General features: G+C 49.2%; 3 protein-coding genes across 4 annotated transcripts in view; all 3 read right to left on the bottom strand.

Annotated features, from left to right (window-relative positions):
• The window catches only part of LOC136967961 (FH2 domain-containing protein 1-like), a 2,690-nt gene extending 588 nt beyond the window's left edge, over positions 1-2,102 (bottom strand). Inside the window, exons 1-6 of the mRNA XM_067261960.1 lie at positions 1,857-2,102; positions 1,531-1,698; positions 1,346-1,407; positions 590-692; positions 368-453; positions 173-273 (exon numbers count right to left, since the gene is read on the bottom strand). Coding sequence (XP_067118061.1) covers positions 173-273; positions 368-453; positions 590-692; positions 1,346-1,407; positions 1,531-1,698; positions 1,857-2,102 — 766 coding nt within the window. The remainder of the gene's footprint in view (positions 1-172; positions 274-367; positions 454-589; positions 693-1,345; positions 1,408-1,530; positions 1,699-1,856) is intronic.
• Positions 2,103-7,135: 5,033 nt separating this feature from the next.
• Positions 7,136-12,739, bottom strand: LOC136967603 (arfaptin-1-like). Of its 2 annotated transcripts, none has more exons than XM_067261450.1 (8): positions 12,630-12,739; positions 12,009-12,162; positions 9,955-10,036; positions 9,667-9,779; positions 9,351-9,572; positions 9,069-9,226; positions 8,308-8,482; positions 7,136-7,677 (listed from the first exon to the last, which is right to left on the bottom strand). In XM_067261450.1, the coding sequence occupies exons 2-8, from the start codon at positions 12,108-12,110 to the stop codon at positions 7,534-7,536; spliced, it is 996 nt and encodes a 331-aa protein (XP_067117551.1). In that variant the 5' UTR covers positions 12,111-12,162; positions 12,630-12,739; the 3' UTR covers positions 7,136-7,533. The 2 variants fall into 2 exon arrangements, with proteins under 2 accessions (XP_067117551.1, XP_067117550.1); XM_067261449.1 differs by having other exon boundaries at positions 12,009-12,134.
• Positions 12,740-17,585: 4,846 nt separating this feature from the next.
• On the bottom strand, positions 17,586-20,800 carry LOC136967960 (zinc finger protein basonuclin-2). The gene is made up of 8 exons (XM_067261959.1): positions 20,750-20,800; positions 20,570-20,626; positions 19,897-19,993; positions 19,434-19,675; positions 18,799-19,237; positions 18,562-18,615; positions 18,238-18,367; positions 17,586-17,817 (listed from the first exon to the last, which is right to left on the bottom strand). The coding sequence occupies exons 1-8, from the start codon at positions 20,798-20,800 to the stop codon at positions 17,586-17,588; spliced, it is 1,302 nt and encodes a 433-aa protein (XP_067118060.1).
• Between the last annotated feature and the right edge of the window lie 4,389 nt (positions 20,801-25,189).

The following is a 25,189-nucleotide window of genomic DNA, read 5'->3' as shown; positions in this document are numbered from 1 at the left end:
GTAAAAAATAAAAAAGGGTGCATTGTGGGTTTTGTAGTGTAGTATAGAGGTGCATTGTGGGTTTTGTAGTGTAGTATAGAGGTGCATTGTGGGTTTTGTAGTGTAGTATAGAGGTGCATTGTGGGTAATGTAGTGTAGTATAGGGGTGCATTGTGGGTAATGTAGTGTGTACCTTTCACAGCCGTTCGTAGAATGTCGATGTCTCTGATCATGGATTCACAGGCTCTGGGAAACTCCTCCTTCAACACCATGGCCTCAATCCTCACTTCAAAACTACACACACACACACACACACACACACTATTAGGATGTCTGACCTGGTGTGAGTGTGGAGGTCAGGAGTTAGATGAAGGTCACAACCTCTCACCTGGGCACCTGGCTGAGCAGGAACATGAAGGAGTCGACTAGCGAGAGTTTAGAGATGTCTCCTCTGAAGGCCTTCAGCTTCTCCACCTGCAGGAGAGAGACCAGCCTTCACCTGCCTGTGTGTGTGTGTGTGGGGGGGTATGTGTGGTGTGTGTGTGTGTGTGTGTGTGTGGGTGTGTGGGTGGGGGTATGTGTGGTGTGTGTGTGTGTGTCAGTGACTCACCTCCTCTGACTCAGGTAAGAGTTTAAACAGCTCTTTAAGAGGCTCTGCTCCATAGAATTCACTGTTGCCATGGCAAATATCTTCTATTATGGCCTGGTTTGACCTGTAGAGGTGCATAGAAGAATGTTCCTTAGCCCCATTTGGATGACGTTCTAGAACCTCCTGGAACGTCACGTTCTAGAACCCACATAACAGCTGTATGCGTGAGTGTGTGCATGTGTGTTTTGGCAGCAAAGTGAACAGGTAGTCTGGGTATTGATACGGTCAACATGAGTGGTATGTGTTAGTGGGGTTAAATGTAGTGCTGTAGACAGTGAGGTGCCGGTGAGCTGGAGAGGACGAGCTTGAACTATAGACCTCACTGTCTCTAGCACGCACACTCACACACACTCACACACACACACAATTTGACTTAAACTGCCACACGCCAGCATCATCAACACAATTTACCCACAACACCTTGCGATGAGGGGTCAGAACATGTTTGAAGACGTCACCACGACACACACACACACACACACAGGCTTGTGACAGAAAAATACATCTATTGTTCTTCAAGGAAAGCAGTGTTTGTGTGTGTGTGTGTGTGTGGGGGGGGGGGGTTCCACCTATGCAGACTGGAGCCTCTAAGTCCCTCTCCAGGATTATTCCTAATACCAGCATGTGTGTGTGAGTGTGTGAGTGTGTGTGAGTGTGTGTGTGTGAGTGTGTGTGTAGAAGAGCTCACGTCAGAGTCACAAGGACAAGCTTACTTACTTTTTGAACTGCTTTAGGAAAATCCCAACATTCATCCCTCTCTTAGAGTCCAGAATACTGATCTGGGGGAGAGAGAGGTGGGGAGAGAGAGAGAGGTAGGGAGAGAGAGAGGTTAACAACTATAAACTATTGGAAAGCTACACATACACACACACCTACACACACAGCTACGCACACATACACACCTCCTTGGTCTCTCTGAAGGATGCATGCGTCTTGCTGCCCCTGATTGGCGTGGTAACCCCAGGTGATTGACAGTCGGCCTGTCCAAACAGCTCCTCGATGGTGTGCACGTCTATCTGGTACTGCTGCCTGATTGGTTCCTGAGTCCACACGTTGTCCCGCCCTCGAACCTGCATCACATTCAGAGTGTGTGTAGATGCATGTGTGTAGATGAGTGTGAATTAGTGTTTGCAGGTGTGTTTGTAGATGTGTGTGTGAAAGAGAGAAGGGACAATTTGGAATGGGAGAGTCCTCATTAGGGTAGTAAAACCTGTGTGTGTGTGTGTACCTTGTCCTCAGGAATGGTCTTCCAAAAGAAACTTCTTACTCTTCTCTTCTTCTTTGTCACTGCCTGTCCAGGGGGAGGAGGGGGAGGAGGGGGAGGGGGGGGAGGAGGGGGTGGGGCCTTGGCCGGGTTGCCGTCGGTTACAGAGATTCTGCTGGATGGGGGCAGAGACATCACCACGGCGACCGCACCCTCTTCGTGGAAGCTTTCTTTCTCATTGGCCGCTGAGATGCTGCTCATCACATGCATCCCAGTAGGGATTGGCCGAGGAACGCGCCGGGGGCGCGGAGTTTCAGAGGGACTCCGGACAGTCTGAAGGGTTACTACGGTTACGAGAGAGGCTTTGGTGGGGACGATGATGACGCGACATCGCCATGGTTACATCAAATACCAGAGGGGTCTGGAGGCGGAGCTCTGGGGCACAAACAAACAAACGGAATGTGATAAATAACAACAAACAGCTGACCCCCCTCAATATGTCTGGCTTCTGTCTGGTGGTGTGGAGGTGCATTGTGGGTATTGTATTTTTTGGTTGACTAAGTGGGAAAATCTCTCCCCCTTACACACACACACACACACACACACACACACACACACACACACACACCCAAAACTGGCATGACCATTTATAGTTCAATTGTAAAGGATGTATGAGATACAGGTGTGTGTGTGTGTGTACAGGTGTGTGTGTACAGGTGTTTGCGTGTGTACAGGTGTGTGCGTGTGTACAGGTGTGTGCGTGTATGTTACTGTTTGTTCTGCTTGTCATATTCAAAGCTTGTTTGTACAATATGACTCCACAATACAGGGAGCTTTACTGGGACACAAGCCTGCACTGCTGAATCTCCACCACACCCTGGGAGAGAGAGGGAGACTATTCCTCTGCTCCTGACTTATTCACCAGCCATCACCAGAGATTCTCCTTACACTCAATTAGGTAAACCACACACTAACACACACACACTCTTTCTCAGACATACACTCTCACACACACACAAACACTCATTTCTCATTTCTTATTAACTATCAGGAAGCCAGTGTGTGTGTGTGTGTGTGTGTGTGTGTCGTATTATGTAACAGCTCAGTGTGAAACCTTGATACTCAAAGACGCAAACCTAATCGCTCTAACAACCCACCATGTCTCAGGCGTGTGTGTGTATGTGTGACAGACCTGGGTAACTAGAGTTTAAACCAGATCTTAAACATTTAGGTAAGACTATGTGGAGGGAACCTTGGGAGTTGTAGTTTCCCTGTTCAGAAGAAGACTTCCTGACTACAACTCTGGATATTTTTTCTCCTCAGAAAGAGGAGGAGGGAGAGGAGGGAGAGAGAGAGACACAGAAAGTGAGAGAGAGGAGGGAGAGAGGAGAGTCTTATAGAAAGACTCCACAATCTGATCCTGTGGAGTTGGTAAGTCCCAGTGCTTCCCATGTGCTACCGTGGTAACAATCATAGCAGCAATCACTGTGGAGACAGGCTGTGTCACCACAAAGACAGTTTGTTTCCTTGTTGTTTATCTGGCAGACAACAACCACACATCTCTCTCCTCCATCCATCCATCCCTCTCTCTCCTCCATCCCTCTCTCCTCCATCCCTCTCTCTCCTCCATCCCTCTCTCTCCTCTCTCCTACATCTCGCCACGATGGATAGAGACCCTGTCACCCCCTCCACACCTCGCTCTCTCTCCCCCCCCGTCTCCCTCCCTCGTCTCCCCCCCCTCATCAACTGCTGCCCCGTAAAAACAACAAAGAACCCTGGGCCAGAGTGACAGTGACATCATCCAATCACGTGACTCGCACCCGAAAATAACCCGGTTTCCCCGGTGACCCCACAACACACACACACACCTCAGACTGACACACACTCTGTCCTCTCAAACACACACCTTCGAGATGTTGTTTTCCCTCAGTATCACTGAGATGGACTGTTTGTATGTCTGTGTGTGTGTGCATGTGTGTGTGTGTGTTAGACATTGTTGAGTGATGACAACACTGAACTGATCACACACCAGTTTACTTTTGTCAGCTGACTCAATTATGACTCTCCACCTCTCTCTCCCTCCCCTCTCTCTATCCCTCAATGACTCCCCTCTCTCTCTCTCCCTCCCCTCTCTCTATCCCTCAATGACTCCCCTCTCTCTCTCTCCCTCCCTCCCCTCTCTCTATCCCTCAATGACTCCCCTCTCTCTCTCTCTCTCTCTCTCTCCTCTCTCTATCCCTCAATGACTCCCCTCTCTCTCTCTCTCTCCACCCTCTTTCTCTCTAGAGGCTCACATTGTGGGTCCTGACCTAAATACTCACACACACACACACGCTCATTCAGAAACACGCAGTTACTCACTCTCACACTAGGAGAGAAGAGTTGAGACAGAGAGAGAGGGGGAGGGACTTGAGGGAGAGAGACTGACGGAGAGAGAGAGGGGGAGAAGGGGAGTGAGGAATAAAGGGAGAGAAAGAGTGAGGGGGAGAGGGAAAGAGAGAGGATAAGTAGGTCTAATCATTAGTGGGACAGACAGCTGAAGTGACAACCTGCACTTTCTGACAGAGAAAGAGAGACTCACCACTCATTGATGACAGTGCCCCCCCCCCCCACACACACACACACACACAGCCCTGTTCGAATAGCAGACAAATATTTACAGTGCAAATTCACCTGACCTCTCCACATACACACCCTCGGAACAGTGGAGAACACCTCAAGTGCCTGCACACACACGCACACACACACACACACACAGTTACAAACACACACTAATCCAACATGTGTGAAGGTGTGGTGTGTGTGTGCACCAGGATTGATGCAGAAGAAAGTGATCAGACCAACACTCAGAAACCCATCTATAACTTCTACACACACACACGGTAGGTTACTGGGGAAACCCTCCAGGCATTCCGGGCGTCACTGACTGAGTTGTAGCGGACAAACAGCGCTAACGACCGTCACAACGGTTTACGGCTGAGACCGGAGCATTGTAAAAGAAATACGCACTTTCTAATGTCAACAACAGCCGCCAGGCAACGTTCAGAGAGAGAGAAAGAGTCTGGTTTTAACAGGGTGCCCCGTAGAGTCAAAGCGGAAATACACGTCACTGTATCTCTGTCTCCATGGCAATGCAGGCCGCGCGCCATCCTTTGACCTGAGCTAAGTAGAACTTTCACTATGTTTCAGCGTCACAGAGAGAGGGAGAGAAAGAGAGCCTGCGGGTGTTGACGTGGTTAACGGGAAGGTCAGGGACCACCCAGTCCCCTGAGAAAGCACCGGAGCCTTGCTCGAGACGCCCCGCGGGCAACAACAACGACTATCTATACCGCTGAGAAGAGCCATATAGGCTAGGGTAGGATTGTGATTGTCCATCAAGAACAAAGCGTCGAACATTCAAGAGGCAAAAATAAATCACGCTTAAATGTCTAGTTTACCGCGTGAGTTTTTAACTGACGTACAGGGCGTCGACGAACGTACAACATCACCATCTCTCGCGTCGCCGAGAAGGGACGCTGTTTCTATGCCGCTGTGAAGAGAGGCTGGTACCGTGTAAACGGGGAGAAACGCACTTCTGTAGGATAATATATTCTACGTCTTTAGCGCGTGACTGCCGGATGACGGCTTATCTCCGGTTGTGAAATTGACCTCCAACAATAGGCTATAAAACATTTGTATCGTATCCTATATCGTCGTTAGAGAGTGGGAGAGAGAGCTCGGTCAGTTTGCCAAAACTTATCTCGAGCAGGTGCCGCTGCTTCTTGATACAGCGGCGGAGCGTCGCTATAAAATCGACCAGACTTGATGTAGTGAACTACCCGGACAGGGAGACGTGGCGGTGGGCAGAGCTCGTTAGGTTGACGGTTCCGGTCCGGTTGGCTTGGTATATGATAGGGAATGTGCGACCCACACGACTGTTTAAACGTTAAAACACACGCTCATACACACGCACGCATAAAATTATGTTTTCAAACTTACCGTTAACACTGGCTACTAATGTGGAAACGCTCTGTAAAAAAGGACTCGTATAAAGCTTTTAGAAACGGAATCCCTCTCCCGTTGGATTCCAAGCACCCCGCGCGCAAAGCAAGCCTTCTCACCGCCACCGGTTGTGTGAACGGTGGACTGGATAGCTCGACGCATGCGTGCACGCGGTGCCAACCGCTCAGGTGGAAGGATGAAGAGCGCGTCCGGTCCCCGCCCACCCCTGGTGTCATGCACGCGGCCTCTCCGCCCGCTGCAGTTTGACGGTGATAAATATTACATGGACACGGTTTGCCTGCCGAACCCTGGGAACGCTCTTTCACGGAACCTGCTACAGCTCTGTGATGTCAATCCGTCCTGAGCGAGCGTGTGTATGTGTGTGCGTCCTATGTGTGTGTGTGTGTGTGCGTGCGTGTGTATGTGTGCGTCTTGTGTGTGTGTTTACAGTAGATAACAGCTTGTGCTTGTCCCTCCCTTGGCACAGTAGGACTAAACGGTTTGCTTTTGCAGGGAGGGCAACATGGCAGTACAATGCGCACACACACACACACTGTGTGTTTCTCAGTTTGTCTGTGTGTGTATGCTTCTGTAAGTGTGTGCGTTTCTGTGTGTGTGTGCAAGACAATAGATCCTGTCAGCATCATGTGTGTGTGAGTCACTCTCTGAGGCCTCCTGTTGCTCCTCACCAAAATGTTGATGAAAATGACCCTGGATACACAAACACACACAGGGACACTCACAAACACACACACACACACACAGGGACACTCACCATCTAGAACATGGCCATTCCTTATACTAGTTTGAAACAATCAACTTTCAGTAACTCCAGTTGCATCAACATAACTGCCGAAGTTAGCCAGCTCATAGACATTCCTAGATAGAACAGGCTGGCAGACAGCGAACAGGCTACGCTAGCATAGGTTAGCATGCAGGTTAGCATGCAGGTTGGCATGCAGGTTGGCATGCAGGATAGCACATAGACTAGGGGAACATACATGCTAACACACAGGTTTGCATACAGGTTAGCACACTGACAGTTTAGAACTACAAAACAAACAGGAAGTGTTCAAATGGATTGTCAACTAGACGTAGACCTTAGCTTGTTTGTTGCATGTCCCTCCGTGCAAAGCTTGGGTGTAGACTGTGTCCATACGACACTGTGTGCAGTTTGTGTAGAACTGTTTTGCTACACTGATGATGAGTGGAATACCTGTCCATCCATGTTACCTCAACTACCGAGGAACTGAAGACGTAGAAGTGATCGGAAGATTCTGGTTTCAGGAAAGAAAGTTGACAGGAGAGAATAGTGCTACAATTCTTTAAAACATTTAATGGTCAAGACACACACACACACACACACACAGCCTGGTACAGGAGTAGAGAACTCTGACCCCTAGAATGTGTAGTGTTGATATTCAAGAGAAGAAGATGAGGGGGGAGGAGGGAGAGTGTGGGAGGTGGAGAGAGAAAGGGAGAGAGAGGGGGAGGGAGGGAGAGGGTGTGGAAGGGAGAGAGAGAGGGAGTGTGGGGGCGAGGGAGAGAGAGGTAGAGAGGGAGTGTGGGAGGTAGAGAGTGTGAGAGGTAGAGAAGGAGTGTGGGAAGTTTCTGCTGCAGTGAGAAGCGAACCAGCAGGAGTGAGAGCTGGAGGGTGTGGTGGTGACAGTGGTGATGATGGCTGTGATGATGGTGGAGGTAAAGGAGGGGAGGGGGGGTGTCAGCTGTGCTCTAGCCAGGAAGGAGCCACCTGGCTGGGCAGGGAGAGGCGGGCGCTGCCCTGCTGGAGGTGGAGGAGGCTGGAGGAGTTACAGGAGGCCACGGCACTGTACAGCAACACCAGCTGGTTGTGAAGCACCTTCACCTGGGGGGAGACAGGGTGGGGGAAGACAGGGTGGGGGGAGAGAGGGTGGGGGGAGACAGGGTGGGGGGAGACAGGGTGGGGGGAGAGAGGGTGGGGGGAGACAGGGTGGGGGGAGACAGGGTGGGGGGAGACAGGGTGGGGGAGACAGGGTGGGGGGAGACAGGGTGGGGGGAGACAGGGTGGGGGAGAGAGGGTGGGGGGAGAGAGGGTGGGGGAGAGAGGGTGGGGGAGAGAGGGTGGGGGAGAGAGGGTGGGGGGAGACAGGGTGGGGGGAGAGAGGGTGGGGGGAGAGAGCGAGATTAGTTAGTATAGGTTTATATGGTTAGTATAGGTTATTATGTGTATTTAGAGGTTTAGTATACTGTATTGAATATTGTATATTATTTTAGCTTATCACAGATATAATCTATGTTCTGTGTACTTATATGTTATGTTATGCCAGGTTGCTTTGCGTTGTCTTGTCCTAAGAATTTCAGTGCCCAGTCTGACCCTGTGTTGTTCTGTGCACCTGACAATAAAAGACTTGAACAATGTAGATGAACAGAAAGACAGGTGTTGAGGTGAAAAGCTGGATGGACTGTACTGTATAGAACTATCCAGACATTACCCTCTCCCCACCCCTCCCCCCACCTTGTTCTCCTGCAGCAGCTGCAGTTTGATCTGCAGGTCGTCTCTGGCCTGGTGGTATTGTTCCTGGTGGTTGTGGAGGGCCTTCCTGGCCTGCTCCAGCCTGGCCTGCCCCCGGGGCGTCTGGGGGGCCAGGGCTTCCTGCTCCACATCGCACCGGTATGCATCGTACTCCACCCTGAGGGAGACAGGCTAACATGCTAACTCCACCCTGAGGGACACAGGCTAACATGCTAACTCCACCCTAAGGGAGACAGGCTAACATGCTAACTCCACCCTGAGGGACACAGGCTAACATGCTAACTCCACCTTGAGGGAGACAGGCTAACATGCTAACTCCGCCCTGAGGGAGACAGGCTAACATGCTAACTCCGCCCTGAGGGAGACAGGCTAACAGGCTAACTTCGCCTTGAGGGAGACAGGTTAACATGCTAACTCCACCCTAAGGGAGACAGGCTAACATGCTAACTCCACCCTGAGGGAGACAGGCTAACATGCTAACTCCACCCTGAGGGAGACAGGCTAACATGCTAACTCCACCCTGAGGGAGACAGGCTAACATGCTAACTCCACCCTAAGGGAGACAGGCTAACATGCTAACTCCACCCTGAGGGAGACAGGCTAACATGCTAACTACACCCTAAGGGAGACAGGCTAACATGCTAACTCCACCCTGAGGGAGACTGTGTGTGCTGACCTGGCTGCCTCGTACTGCTTGACATTGACCAGTGTGTGTGTGTGTGTGTGTGTGTGTGTGTGCTGACCTAGCAGCCTCGTACTGCTTGACATTGACCAGTGTGTCCTCTATGGTCTTGTTGACCAGCGTGGTCATCTCAGTGCTGAAGGAGGTGACGGAGCCCACCAGACCATCTCCACCCTTACTGAGGAACCTCTGGGTGTCTGCATTCACACTGAACTCCACCTGAGGACACATACACACACACACACATACAGTTTGGTGTGAGTGCTTACACACACCACACACACACACACACACACCACACACACACACCCCACACACACACCCCACACACACACACACTCACGTGCAGCTCCGGGGAGCGGACACTGAGCTCAGCGAAGGCGTCTCCCAGCATGCTTTGCGTGACTGTGAGCTGGCTGAGCTGGTCGGCCAGGGTCTGGGCCAGGCGGGTCACATGATCGTAGCGCTGCCGGTCGTCATGGAGAACCAGGATGTGGTTCTGGAGCTCCTGGTCCACGGTGCGAGAGGCCCGGCCCATACGCTCCTTCATCACCTGCCTGGTGCTCTGAGAGGAGCGGGGAGAGAGAGAGAGAGACATGGAGAGAGAGTGAGAGACATGGAGAGAGAGTCTCCCCCCCCCCCTCTCTCTCTCCTCTCACCTTGTACTTGGTGATGCTCCACAGACAGGCTCTCTGAAATCTCTCCTTGGCTGATCTCTGGTTGTCCGGGACAACCACCTGGCAACCACTGGGCAAGGGAATTCCCCCAGCGCCTAGCAACAGGTCAGAGGTCATACACCAGCACACAGCCTAGATACACACACACACACATACGGAAAACAAACACACACCCGACACACATAGCAGCACAGCAGATGGCAGGAAACTGATCTGGTCTGTTGGTGGATAGATAGGATAGACTGATTGACAGATTAGTTGATGGTTTACCCTCTACATGAGCAGTCACTTTGTTGCCGTCGGTAACTGGCTCCTCAGGACAGGAAGTGACATAATTTTCCGTGGGCGATACCTGCAAGTCCAAAACATACAGTATTACGACGCTTTCTGCATCAACAGGAAGTTGCTTCCGGGGGTGAATCAGGAAGGGACGACTCCTCATCCCATTGGTCACCCTTGACCAATCACAGCCTGTCGTCTTCTCTGAGCAGAGAGCGGAACCAGAGCCTGTTTAAGGAGAGCCTGCCCACTCCCTATTAAGCCCCATTGTATCGAATGTTGTTGCAGTTCCACCAGAGTTCCACTGGGAGTGATCGCGGTCGAGTGCAGAACGAATGGGAGTCTATAGAGCTAGACGGCTGCATTTGTCTCTTTCACCTGATTGTCATTGAGAAATCTCAGATTTGATGGTAGTTTTTTCATGTTCAACATGCATTACAGGTCGAAAGTTGAATGAACGAGTACTTATGTCCTTTTGATTTCTTACAGGGTGAGTTGTTGTTGCCCATAACACGCTATCATTCTGCTAACGAATGCTGATTGGTTAGTGAAGGACTGACTACGACCAGAGATCCCGCTTGATGGCATCCAAAACAGAACCAGAATGTCAGAGCATTAGCAACATTAGCAACAACATTAGCAAACCAAAACTCTTTCTAGCATGTGTATTGACAGGGAGAGCCTAACCTGTCAGCTGTGTTGTCGATGCCTCGAGAGAAAAAAGGAAGTGACCAGAGCTTGCCGTCAAGCAGTATCTCAGGCCGTACAATGTGTATGACGTCAATGACATTTTAAAAGGCTTTTTAGAACAAAAAGGCGACTTTAAAAAATATCTATCACCCAGCGGTGTGTATTTTTTTGCTTCCCCTTTCGAATTCAGAATTCAAATTACTAGACAAAAAATGATATCCTGAGAAAAGTGGATTTTGAGGGGTATAGCTTCATAGACCTCCATTCATTCTGCACTGGACCGTGAGCGCCCTCATATGGAACTAGAGTGGAACTGCAACCAGTTCAGAACCCGGAAGTTTCCTATAGTGGCAGTTCTCCCCATATTAGACATTCTCTGGCAGAACTCTTAGCCATCAGGCTACTGCTGTTCAACATCAAAGGGTCAGAGGGGTCGTCATGGAGACGAGAGGTTCTGCCGTGAGTGACAGCGTGTGATAATCCCACCCCCTTCCTCCAGGCACTAGGTAGAGGTCAGAGGCCATGGTGTTGAGGAGACAGACCTAGATGAGACCTAATGACTTCACACACACACACACTGTAAAATCTCACACACACACACACACCGGACACACACACACAAACACACAGTGTAAGCCAGTCTTTCATGTTTCCAATCTTCTCTCTGACCCTTCCTTCCCCCCCAGTGGACACCCCCCTCCTCTGAAACACTTGGACTCTCCCTCCCTGACCGGACCTGCGTCAAGACCCTGCTGGGGCGATCCAAACACACCAGGATGGGGGTGCAGGGAGGGTAGTTAGGAGCAATCCAGCTCAAAGTCACAATCAAGAGAAAAACAGAGAGGTGGGGGGGAGTAAAGAGAAAGAAAGATGAAGTTAGAAAGAGAGAGGGGGGAGAGAGAGGCAAAGTGGGAGAGAGAGGGAGCGAGAGAGAGAGGGAGCGAGAGAGAGAGGTAGAGAGACCAGAGTCCAAGGTGAGTCAGTTGATGATGACATAATTGTTACCACACCCTTCAAAATCATACTCTGTGAGCTGAAACAATGGAGGTCAAATCACACACACATATCTGCAAACACATACACACAAACATACAAGAACACCCACACAAAAATATGCACACACATCTGAAAACACACACACACTTCCTGCCTGAGATCGACTTGTCAATCACAACGTAACCTGCAAGAAGTCATTCACTGTTGGCATGGTAACCAATGGCACTACAGGTGGACTTGATTCAACAACTGCCGGCCTCTCTGGGCAAGGTCTGCACCCGTGACTCATTAAGCACCGTCAGATCAGGAGATGTAAAACAAGTGCACCTTATGTTCCAGTAGGTTTGGCAGGTACTCACCCCCTCCATGCTCCCGGCCCGGCCCCGCCCGGCCCCTGCCTCTCCGGGCGCGGCGCTCTGCTCGTCTCCGCCTCGCGGGTCATCTTCCTCTGCTGTCATCATCTTCCTGCCCTCCTCTCCGCTCCTCTAAACCGACAAAAACACACATAGGCAACTAACTGATTTTATTACAGTGGGACTTCTGACTGATATTATATCATTATAAATAATCTTAGTATTACAGTATTTTTTTTTTTTTTACGTTTCTGTTTGCTAATCTCTCATTCACTTTACATCAGTAAATCAGCGGGACTCTGGTCGGCTTTCTAACAAACATCCCCACCTAGTGGCCATAATAGAGTACCACAACAATAAACCGAACATCTCTTCCTGTCTTTTCTCTCTCTTTTCTTTTAACTGCTATGAGGTCTGTACTAGTCTACAAAATAACATCCAATAATATTAATAACTAACAGCCGTGAAAGTTGTTCCTCACCGGTCGTCTCCATAGTGAGATAGTTATGCAAATGTATATCATAAGGAAGTTGACTTCTCTGCAATGACGTTCACATCCTATCACTCACGAAGTTTAAGTTATATATCGAAATAAAGTTCACAAAAGAGTTAGCTGCCGGCACCTACCTCAGTGAGAAGTGTTAAGTGTTTCCCCCCAGACAACGGTGTGATAGGTGTAGGAGTCTGTTCACGAAGCACATCAAACCTTCGACCATGACAGTTGACTCCTGTGGCCCCGCCTCGTGCAGTCCGCTGCTTTACTGGAAGTGTAAGTGGCATCTTCCTGATTCGTTAACGTGACAGCGGTGTCATGTGCGGATCGTAAAATACACTACAACCCGAGTCTGATTCGTTAACGGACCCGGTAACAGTTTGTCAGCTACAGTATTAAAGTTATCTTGAAGTTATCTGTTAACTTGTCCCCCCCCCTCCGTTTTTCAGGAGGGGGGGGACGGGGACGCCAGGTGTATAACTTCTGGCGAAGTTAACATGACTTTTAATAACCAGAACAGGTTATGTTAACTCTTATAATGAGAGCAAATAATAATCTCCTATATGCTCGCTTTTTACACCCTCGGATAAAAGGTCGCCCTCAAATCTCTCAAGTTTCAAGATTTTTGTTAGAAACTGAGAAAGATATGTTACATTATTCATAGGGAACAAATATGACAGACCAATTATGTATCTGTTAACATTAATGACTAGCAAGCAAGCTGAAAATCTGTTAATTGAGTAATGTAGCTAGAATTGCTAACAAGCTAAGCCTAGCTAGCTCTAATGTTAATGCTCAAATCCCTAGTGATAGCTGAGCTAGCTACTTTAGTTTACTGTGAGTTAATAAACCTTACCTTCCTAATCGTCAATGTAGCTTGAAAACGTAGCTACAATTTGAACCCCTTTACCCTCTTGCTTGAAGGGCAGCAACATATAATCCTATGTACATCGTTAATTGTCATTTCGGGAAGATCACTTGACCTCGTGCAAAACAGCATTGTGTGAGAGAACAAACGTAACTGCTAGCTACCGGAAGTTGTGGACTTGTTTTATGGAATATCCGGAAGTAATCTGTGAATTGGGGTCAAAAAGTTTTGCAAGCGTAAAACTGAATATAAACGCCAAATTTAGATGTGTATTTTCAAATATACTGATCTTTGAGCCCTAATATCTACATAATTATCATATTATTTTCAGACGGACCACCAGGACACTGATAAGAAGAAGGGAATCTAGCTAATGACACCATCATGAATTGTGGACAATTTGTTGCAATTTGCAGAAACAGCAGAAACTATTCGATGGCATTGCATCAAGGCCCAATTGGAGCAGAAGTCATAGGATATTTACAATTGTAGTAGGCCAATAGATCTGTTTTAAAAGTTCAGGGGTGTAATTTGTTGCATATAAAAGGTGAAGCACAGACAAAGGGAAATCAGATTTTCCTGGGAACCCTCTCGTTGCTGCTCCGTGCTGTTTTTGGACTTTGAATAAGTTGAATTTGGAATATGATCAGAACTTTTTTTTTTAAGTATCCACAACAGTGCCTCTGTCAGTTGTGTGTCTATGTAAACTGCAAAGGTAGCCCACATGACCTCAACTTTCTTACTATGATTGCCTCAATGCACTTAATTAAGTCGTACAACAGAACTGAAAGCGTCATTTAGGTGGGGGGAGGGAGGGTTGGGGCGTGGAGTGTTACTTGCACGGGTGTGATTGATACCGTATGGCACTTTTGGCCTTGTTTGAACACACACTGGAGCCCCGTCTTGTAATGTTTCTAATATATATTAAAGAAACTTCATATATATTAAAGAAACTTGGGTTCATCAAAGATTTATTAACTAAGTAGCAACTAGCAAACGCGGTCAACATGTGCCTTCAGTTTGGTGTGTGTGTCTTCTACTAAAGAACCTGCTGCCATGTCGTCAAGATTGTAGGCCTGCAGATCACAGGAACATTTTTTTTAAAGCTAGTCGTTGCTCCCCTCTGGTGTTCGCAAGTAATAACACCCCCAATAGTTTCACATTTCTCGCCCTCTCTCTCTTTTTCACTTGTGCCTGTATGCATAATACGGCCGATCAAACAAATGAGTAAATGGCTCGTTATACCATTTGTGTTTTATGGATATTCCGTAATTCCAAAATGAAACAAAACAACGGAAACCAAGCCTTTCCCATAATCTGGTTCTGACATCCTAAATGGACAAAACGATATTACGAGGCTATTTTTCATTTTTTGCAGATACCAGCATAAAGGATATGGAATAATCAAACAAACGTGTTCCCTGGAACCTTCCATCGATGCAGAGTTCCTGACAGTGGAGTGGTCCAGACCTGACCTGGAACCTGCTATGGTACATACATACAGGGATGGTCGTAACATACATGTTGGGAAGTATCCATCTTACAAAGACAGGACGATGCTGTTTGAAGGAGAGCTTAAGAAGGGCAACTTCTCCCTGAAACTCTTCAGAGTGAAGCTGGAGGATGAGGGGAGCTACACCTGCCTTGTTATTAAGGACGGCCAGAATAAGACCACTGTCATCCAACTCAGTGTTGGTAAGTTAGATTAGATACAAGCTGTTTGAGATTGTTAATAATTGTTCTCATGGTTAAATCAGTCTGTCTCTCTAGTGGAGGTTTCCAAACCAGAGGTTTCCATCCATGAAGCTAATGGCATACGGGTGGTTCTCAAGTGTGTGTCTGAAGGCTGGCACCCAGAACTTGAGCTGGAGTGGAGGGACAGCGAGGGACGCCTCCTCCCTGCTGATGAGACACAGACAGACAGACACCCTAACCCCAGCTCTGACCATCACTACATTGTGACAAGCAGAGTGACTGTACAGAAGACAGACAGCTTCACCTGCTGGGTTCACAATAGAAGCAATTCTATTCATGTTCAACACAACCAGATCATCCGTGTTCCAGGTGAGAGTTTGGGTTAGTGTGTTTTCTCCTCACTGATTAGCAGCGAAGACTCATACCTACATCAAATGCATGTTATTATAATTGTTAAACTAGTGTTTTAGTCCTTCAGGCCTGAGATTTTAATCAGATATGTAACATCTGTGTTGCCTGGTGATTTGAAGTGATGTGTTTAATATCACAGTTCTCTAGTCATGACCTGTTGGATGAATGCAGTGTGGAATTCTATTTGATTTCTGTTGCAGGTGAAAATTTTCCTGTTAGACCTAAAGATCCTCCTGAGGTTGGATTATCAGTTGGAGTTATAGTTTTAATAGCAGGGATCAGTCTGTGTGCTGGTGTGGTCCTGGGAGGTCTATCACTGTGGAAGTGGTACAGGAAGCGGATCACTGCCTCGATGGGTAAGTGAGATGACAGTTGAGAAGTAAATACATAGAAAATATATAAATACGAGCATTCTTGTTATATATGTCAGCAGAGCCCTTAATGGACATGCTGAAGGACAGCCCATAACATTAAATACTTGCAATAACATGGCAACGTTTGACAAAATATATGGGTAGTGAAAAATAGTGTATTTACATAATATGATTAAATAATACTCAAGTAAAAGTGCTGGTTCATTGTGTTATAAATGTATAAACATACAAGTGTGCCTCTCTGTCATCAGTGCCAGGACCACCGGTCAGGAAAGATGGGAAACCCATTTTGGATAATGCGCCACCTATTAATCAGGACAAAGCAGCAGACAAGAATCCGGGTAAATCAGGTCATAAATGGAGATGGTGTCCATGTGGATCAGTAGTGAAAATTTACATACATTTACACATAATATTATTTACATAATATGATTAAATAATACTCAAGTAAAAGTGCTGGTTCATTGTGTTCTAAATGTATAAACATACAAGTGTGCCTCTCTGTTATCAGTGGAGGGACCAGGAGGACAGGGCATGATCAGAGAGACGAACCTGAAGGAAGGAATGGTTTTGTTTTCTGAAATGGAGCAGAAGGAAGCAGCAGACGAGAGTGATCCACTCAATCAGGACATGAACGGAGATGGTGTCCATGAGGACCAGACAGAACCTTGAAGCAGAGACGACAGGTGTTGACCAGGCTACTTTGTAAATATTGTGTGGATATTTAGGTTCATGAGTCCTGCCTTTTATCATTTTTGTTGTATAGAGGCTAATTGTACTTGTCAGCTAACCCTAACCAGTGTTAACAAGAGTTTATGATCCTGATGATGCTTATAAACCATCTGCTTAAAGAATGACTTTGGGGCTTTCCTCAAATACAGCCTGTGCATGTGTGTATGGTGTGTGTGTGTGTGTGTGTGTATAAGGTGTGTATGTGTGTGTATGGTGTGTGTGTGTATGAATCTTTTATGCAGAAAAACCTTCAGTATCTTGTTCATGTCATGATAACAGAGGTGTTGTTGTGCTGCAGTGTCATGCGCCCTCCAGTGGTTGTTGTAATAATAGCATGTTATTATATTGTGGCTTTTCTACTCTGTGCCTTTATCAAAGTTTATTAGACTCTTTATTCAATGGAAATGCATTTTTAAAATGGCAATAGAATGTGCAAATGACAATTCAGTTTTGAATTATTTTGAATAAAATGTTGAACAAAAGCCTAACACATTCCATTTCATATTGCCAAGGTTTTTTTTACTCTTTATTCAAATGTCAGTGAGACATCATCCCCAGTCTATTGCATTATTACTCACCACGCTGGAAATGCAACCTGTCAGTGACCCGTCAAGGCGGGACTTCAGTTATGACATCACTTCCTCGTTCAGTGACTTGGATAACTTTAAGATCACTTCTTGTATTGTTTTCAACTCCGCCCCTAAACCCTGACCCATTTCATCTACTGATTATTTACTGCTGCCTCGAAAAAGTTGTATTTGAATTATTTTTGGTTTATTAAATGAATACAATATTTTGATAGGATTTTATTATTTAACTCATTTAATGAACATCAAGTCTGTAATCAGTGATCATGTTTTGTAAAAGTACCGTAACTGGTCAAAGGGTCAAAGATCATATTTTTTGTTATTCTTTGCTTGTACTTGTGTGTAAATGTATACCTGTTGTTTTAAAGAAGAAGAGTGATCAACTTGTTGAAATAAAAGATCACATTTGAACAAGTTAAACTTTTAGGTGTCTCCTCCCTCCCCCATCGTCACGGCGATCTTTCCTCCCTCCCCCGTTGTCACGGCGATCTTTCCTCCCTCCCCCGTCGTCACGGCAATCTTCACAGGTGTGCTGGACTTCCTGGGTTTCTTCTTGGGTGCAGGGTCACCTGACGCACACCTGCCTTTCTGATAGGCCGGCTGGGGGGCACCAGCCCCTCCACCCGAGCCAAAGGATTTGTGGGATTGGCTGCTGCTGGTCGCCGTGGAGACAGAGGGAGTAGGGGCAAAGAGAGGGGGCGGGGTGCTGTGGGGGGGTCGTCTAATGCCATCACAGGGAGGGAACTCTAGCCTGGAGGTGGAGAGGGGGCCCGAAGGAGCAGGTGTGTGTTGTTGCAGTGTGTGTGTGTGTTGTTGCAATGTGTGTGAATTGTTACCTTGTGTGTCTGGTGTTGGGTCACCAGTGTTATTTGAGTGTATGTGCGTAACTTTGTCTTGTAGTGTGTTTGTGTCCATGTGTGTGGGTGAGTGTGTATACAAGTGTGTGTTCCTGTGTGGCTGTGTGTTCCTGTGTGTGTTGGGGGTTGAGTGTGTGTCCCTGTGTGTGTCCCTGGGTGTGTGTGTGTGCAGACGGGGTGTGTGTGTGTGCAGACGGGGTGTGTGTGTGTGTGTGTGCAGACGGGGGTTGGGGTTGGCGCTGTGTCTGTTGCGGCTGCGTAGGGAGCTGAACAGCATGCTGCATCCTGGGACTGTGCAGCCATGCTTCACCTGCAGGTGCACCGCACTCACGTGGATCTTCAGAGTCCCTGGGGACACGTTAGCTTAGCATTACCCTAACGTTAACATGGACATGTTAGCTTAGCATAACACCACCGTTAACATGGACACGTTAGCTTAGCATTACCCTAACGTTAACATGGACATGTTAGCTTAGCATAACACCACGTTGAGGTCTATGTGTTGTAGGGGAGTGGCTTACAGGGGAAGGGGAGGGGCTTACCTTTGTCGTAGAAGCTCTTCCCGCACGCAGTACAGCTGACCCTGCCCTTCCGCACTCCAGGGGAGAGAAGAGAGGAGGAGAGAGAGGGGGGGAGGGAGGAGAGGAGAGGGGGGAGTGTGGAGGGGGGAGAGGTGGAGAGGGAGGAGAGAGAGGGCGTGGGCGGGTCTTGAGAGTAGCTGGTTCTGGAGTTGTTCTGGGTCAGGGAGACAGGGCGGGATGCAGGACCAGAACCAGGACCTTCCCCCACCCGCTGGTTCTGGTCTCCTCCGAGTCTTATTACCCGTCCTGGTCTGGTGGGTGGGGTCAGATCCAGCAAGAGGGAGGGGCTAGGGAGCTGAAGGGGGAGGAGCCAGGACAGGTCGGAGGTCAGGCTCTCTAAGGGGTGCAGACTGGTGGAACCTCCTCCAGAGTTCTGGAGCTGGGAGAGTGTTCCAGGGGTTCTGGAGGTAGGAGGAGGGTTCCGGAGGCAGTTCTCTATGAACGCCCGCAGGTTGGACTGGGTCTGAGGGGCGGGCCTTACACCAGAGGGAGCGACGTGATTGGCCTGGGAGTCCTGCTGCATCATCAGCTCAACAATGGGGCGCGTCTCTCCGAAGCGCAGGAAGTGAGGTAAGATGACAGCTTCCTCTTCCTGGGAGAGCATGAGCCAACGATCTAATACCCTTCCTGTAGAGTCCTGGGGGGGAGGGGGGGGGGGTACCATCATGACATAACAGGTATGTGAGACTGTGAGTGTGAGTGTGTAGTGTAGTGTTAGCGTGTGTGTTCGCATATGTGTGCTAGTGTGTGTGTAGCGTGTGTGTGTAGCGTGTGTGTGTAGCGTGTGTGTGTAGCATGTGTGTGTAGTGTGTGTGTGTAGCGTGTGTCATCACCTGCAGCATGTAGCCCCTGATGTAGTCCCTCAGGCTCCAGCCCAGCGGCAGCAGCGTGTGGAGGACCTGCTGCTGAGGCAGCACGCTCAGGAGCCGGTCCAGAAGGATCTTCATCCTCACCGGCACCGCCTGGGCCCCAAACAGGACCAGGGAGCTCAGGTCAAACACCACCCCAGGGACCACCACCTCCGCCTGGGCACCACCACACACAGCCTGGGCCGGGGCCTGGAGCTTGTCCAGGGCTGGGGGAGGGGGAGGGGAGGGGAGAGGAGAGGAGAGGAGAGGAGAGGAGAGGAGAGGAGAGGAGAGGAGAGGAGAGGAGAGGAGAGGAGGGGAGGGGAGGGGAGGGGAGGAGGGAGGAGTGCAGGTTGAGTCAGCAGTGCAGTAAGACCACCTGCTTCTCCATATGTGTGTGTGTGTGTGTATATATACACAGTGTGTGTATGGTGTGTGTGTGTCTCACCGTGGAACACCCATCCATGTCTACAGTCCAGGCAGGTCCTTAGCTGTCCAGGCTGGTAACTCTGACAGCTACAGCTACCCTGGGTACACCTTAGAGTCTGACACACACACACACCACACACACCACACACATACACACACATACACCACACACACACACACCATACACACACATACACACACCACACACACACACTCACACACCACACACACACACCATATGTGAGCCATCTATCCTCGTCATCGTCACATAGTTACTTCCTGTCCCTCTGGAGAGGAGGGGCCACATACAGCACCAGTCCCCTGGGCCAATCGTCTGTCACCTCAGGGTGCCTGGGCCAATCGTCTGTCACCTCAGGGTGTCTGGGCCAATCATGTGTCCCGTCTCTATTTATGTTGATCCTAGGACCCACCCCGGGGGAGGGGCTAATTTAACACTTGGCATTCTCTACTCCTGAGAAAACCATTAACTGTCACAGTGTGTGTGTGTATGGGGTGTGTGTGTGTATGGGGTGTGTGTGTTGTGTGTGTGTGACCCACATCATGTCCCAAAAGCAGCTGCCACATTCCTGTTGGGTCACGTCCACCTCTGGGTAGTGGACACACACCACACACACACACACCACACTCACACACACACAGTGTCATGCACAAAGTCTCTGACATACACTCACCTCATCTGAGCTCCGAGTCGTCGTCACATCAGTCTTCATGTCTGGTCTGGTGCCATTCTGTCGGGTTACACTTTCCATTAGAGACACAGACAGGTAGACTGATAGACAGATACTGTAGTTGGGTAGATAGATATTATGTGTGTGTAAGTGTGTGTGTGTATTTGTGTGTGTGTGTCTCACCTGTGTTCCGAGGAGAAAGTGGAGGTCAGGGTTGTGTTTCCAAGAACCCATGAAGACTTATTCTCTCTTTTGTTTCTTGTCACTCTCTTCTCTCTCTCTCTCTCTCCTCTCTCTTCGTCACCCTTTCTCTCTCTCTCTCTCTCTCTCCTCTCTCCGTCACCCTCTCTCTCTCTCTCTCTCCTCTCTCCGTCACCCTCTCTCTCCTCCTCGCTCCTCCTGGTGTGCTGGGTGCAGGGGGAGTCTTCCAGAGTGAACAGCTTCTCTCTCTCTCTCTCCTTCTTTCACTCTGGCTTTCTCTGCTCTCTCTCTTTCTTCAAGTCTCACTCCATCTTTGGCTCCTCCCACTGAATAATGGAAGGGAATCTTATTGGATGTGACCCTTAATGAGGTGTGATTGGAGAGTGTGTTCGTGTGTATGTGTTTGTGTGTTAGTATGTATGTGTGTGTGTGTGTGTGTGAGTGTGATGGGTTGGTGTCACAGGGCGACAGGTGTGTCCCACCAGGAGAGGCAGACTCACATTATAAATATCACACACACGCATGCACACACACACACAGACACGCACACACACAGATCCCCCAGGCACGTTTGAGACCACCCTGTTGTACCCTGGAATATGCTGGATCAGCATACAGTCAGTAAGACACAGGTATGACATCACTTTGAAGAGAAGGAGGGGGGAGGGGGAGAGAGGAGGAAGAGAGGGAGGGGGGAGAAAGGAGGGAGGAGGGAGAGGACAAGCGACATATCATCTTCTGTTCGTTTTCTCTTCGAAATATCAAAGTAAAAAGTTGACCCTCTAGAGAGGGAGGAGACAAAGGGAGTTAAAGGTTTTCTGCAGTCCTGATCTCATCTGTTCTACTCTTCCCCCTCTCCTCCTCTTCCTCCTCTCTCCTTTCATCCTCCTGTCCAACCAGTAATCCCTCTATCCAGTCTGTCATTACATCTCTCTCTCCACCCCTACATCTCTCTCATGGGACAGGATGGAGAGGGCCACAGATAAAAAGAGAGAGAGGAGAGACAGAGATACACAGAGAGAGAATCAGAATCAGAATGGGATTTATTCGCCATGAAAGTTTGCACAGACAAGGAATTTGCTTTGGGAGGAAGGTGCATACAATAAACATATACCTAAAATTTAAATATGTGGACTAACTATACTAAGGGTACATAAACTAGCAGTACTAAGAGGGATTAGAATAGAATTAAATATACAATAAAATATAATAAAATATTAAAAGAGAGAGACAGAGAGAGAGACAGAGAGAAGGAGAGAATTTACTGATCATTGTGATATAAAAGGGAAGATCTACATGCTGTTTCCTGCTTCCTGTCCTTCATGTGTCCGCCCCCCAGGGAAACCATCCCCAGTAATATGGTTCCCCCCAGGACACACAGCACAATCTAATCTGGGGGACGGTGGGGCTTTTGGCCTGATGCCCTGACACACACACACACATACACTGAACACACACACACACACACTGAACACACACACACACATACACTGAACACACGATGAGATAGAAAAGGGAGGAGAAGAGAGAAGGAAGGATGACCTGGATCATTTTATTGTTTGCTTGCCTAAATCATCTCCTCTCACACACTCACACTCACACGAATGTAGGATATGTTGGACAGAATCCGTGTCATCTGGGACAACATGGTTTTGATGTCATGTTAATTAAAATATCAGATGATTGGTGTGTGTGTGTGTGTGATATCTACGGTAAACTGACATACTTCTATTGAACTCTCTTGGGTGGGTTGAAAAATTTAACTAACTATCCTGAGTGTGTGTGACTGTGTGAGCGTGTGTGTGTGTGTGAGAGCGTGTGTGTGAGCGTGTGTGTGACTGTGTATAGCCAGGACAGATCAGTAACGTTGGCTCTCACCGTTCGTCTGGCTGTTCTCCCTTCGCCTCCTCTGAGCGGCATTTCATCAAAGTGGAACTTTGTATGTTACCTTCATTTGTCTCCCCCCCCCCCTCCCCCCTGCGTCTTTCTGTCACTTACAATCGCTACAAGGTCCCATTGTTGAATAAGTGACAACATTTAGCAGCATCTGTCCCTCTCTTAGTCCCTCTCCTCCCCTCCTCCTCTCCACCCCTCCTCCTCTCCACCCCTCCTCCACCCCTCCCCTCCTCCTCTCCACCCCTCCTCCTCTCCACCCCTCTTCTCTTCTCTGTCATCGTCAGGTGCGCTGGAGTTCTAACTGATACAAGAGGCGGAGTCCTGCAGCCAATGAGGAGGTCCCTGGAGGGACTCAGATTGGCTAATTGGAGTTTTTCAGGTCCCTTCTGAAACACGATTGGGTGATTGGCAGGAGTCCCGTCCCCTCGTACCTGCTGTTCCACCAGAGGAGGCTGGGCCAACGCCAGTGTGTGTGTGTCTGTGCGTGTGTGTCTGTGCATGTGTCTGTGTGTCTGTGTATGTGTGTGCATGTCCCGCCCTGTTACAGACTCTGTGTATCTCCACTAGACTCTCTGTAGTGAATCCAACTGGTACCACAGTCACACTGGGAGGTGTGTGTGAGTGTGTGTGTGTGAGTGTGTGTGTTATACAGTCGCAGGTACATCTAGGACACAGGGAGAGGACACAGTAACAGAAGTTTCTCCACAACAAAGAAGTAGGACTCAAATAATGAAGAAAACATGATTTATTCACACAGAGAGAGAGGGAGAGAGGGAGGGAGGGAAAGTGGAAGGAAAAAAAGGAGAGAGAGGCTGAGACCTGATTTCTAAAGAGAAATGTTTAGTGTAGATGTTTCTAGGGGTCAGTGACATCAAACACAGCGTTCTAATCCTTCAGACACTGTCCATGTCACAGGGAGAGTGTGCGTGTGTGTGTGTGTGAGAGTGTGTGTGTTTACACTAAGCACTAAACAAGAGAATGTGGAACCACAGATTGTGTCATTTCTAAACTATACATACAGCCGAGATCAGAACACACACTCACACTAATCCTGTCAGTGTTGAACCCAGATCTGTTCTGCTGAATCCCAGGCTCAACAGATCCTGTCTCTAGAGGTGGATTAGTCTGGATTAGCTCATCTGGGACTGACCACAGAGAGGAGGGGGTCTGTCATATCTGAGTATGTGTGTGTCAGTGTGTGTGAGTGTGTCTGTGTGTCAGTGTGTGTCGACAGTAAGACTGGCTGAAGGTTTCTTGGTCTCATGAACACCCTGTCATCATACATGCAGCACAGAAGAGGAGAGGGAAGGGGTAGAGGGGAGGAGGGAAGGAGAAAGTGAGAGGTGCTATGTTGAGCATTACAGCGATACTGGAGACAGGAGAGAGGGATGGAGGGAGGACCAGAGATGAGAAGGATGAATGTAGAAGTGTAAGGAGGTATTGATCAGCCTACTGACTTGAGGGGATATGTGTGTGTGTGGTCTCTAGGTATGAGTGTGTGTGTGTGTGGTCTCTAGGTACCAGGATGTCTTTTCTGACTGGAACTCCAGAGGATCACTACTCTCTATCTGCTGATGAAGCAAAACACACACACACTCAGAGCCGCTGGTACCTCCGCCACCATGTTCATCATCCCTCTTCTCTTCCAGTCTCCCCTCCACCCACCCTCTCCAGGGGAGAACTATCATGGTTCCACCCCCCCTTCTGCAGGGGAGAACTATCATGGTTCTCCAGGGTGTCTCTGTCTGTCTGCTCAGCAAAACTTTCTAGAACTCTTGAACATTCTAGAACTCTTGAACATTCTAGAACTCTTGAACATTCCAGAAGTCTTTCTCCCAGCAGGTTGAGAGGCACGCAGGTGTGGTATGAAGGTGGGAATGATGTAATGAGCGTTTGACTGCGGCGCCAGATGGTGATGTCATGGGCAGGTGACGGAGGCAGGCTGCTGTAGGACAGGTGACACAGGAACACCTGTGCTGTCACACGCCCCCGAGCAGGGCCATGCTGACAGGCTAGACTAGCCTGAGTGTGTGTGATGGGGTACGTATACACAGGGATATCTGACACATAGACAAGGTTCACTAACTTTATTGTCAGAGTGAGTAACAGTCTGACAGGCAGCCTGGTCCACTGCTGCAGCAGGGGAAGGGGCTGGCCCTCCAGGGGGGTCTGGTCCTCCAGGGTGGGGGGCGGCCCTCCAGGGGGGGCTGGTCCTCCAGGGGGGGCTGGTCCTCCAGGGGGGGGGGGGCGGCCCTCCAGGGGGGGGGGCCCTCCAAGGGGGGCTGGCCCTCCAGGGGAAGGGGCTGGCCCTCCAAGGGGGGCTGGCCCTCCAGGGGAAGGGGCTGGCCCTCCAGGGGGGGCTGGTCCTCCAGGGGGGGGGGGGGCGGCCCTCCAGGGGGGGGGCCCTCCAAGGGGGGGGGGGGGGCGGCCCTCCAGGGGGGGGGGCGGCCCTCCAGGGGGGGGGCCCTCCAAGGGGGGGGGGGGGGCGGCCCTCCAGGGGGGGGGGCGGCCCTCCAGGGGGGGGGC

Source organism: Osmerus mordax, chromosome 23 (genome assembly GCF_038355195.1).
Source record: "Osmerus mordax isolate fOsmMor3 chromosome 23, fOsmMor3.pri, whole genome shotgun sequence".
NCBI classification, from domain to species: Eukaryota; Metazoa; Chordata; class Actinopteri; order Osmeriformes; family Osmeridae; genus Osmerus; species Osmerus mordax.
This window is presented reverse-complemented; position numbering and strand designations above follow the sequence as displayed.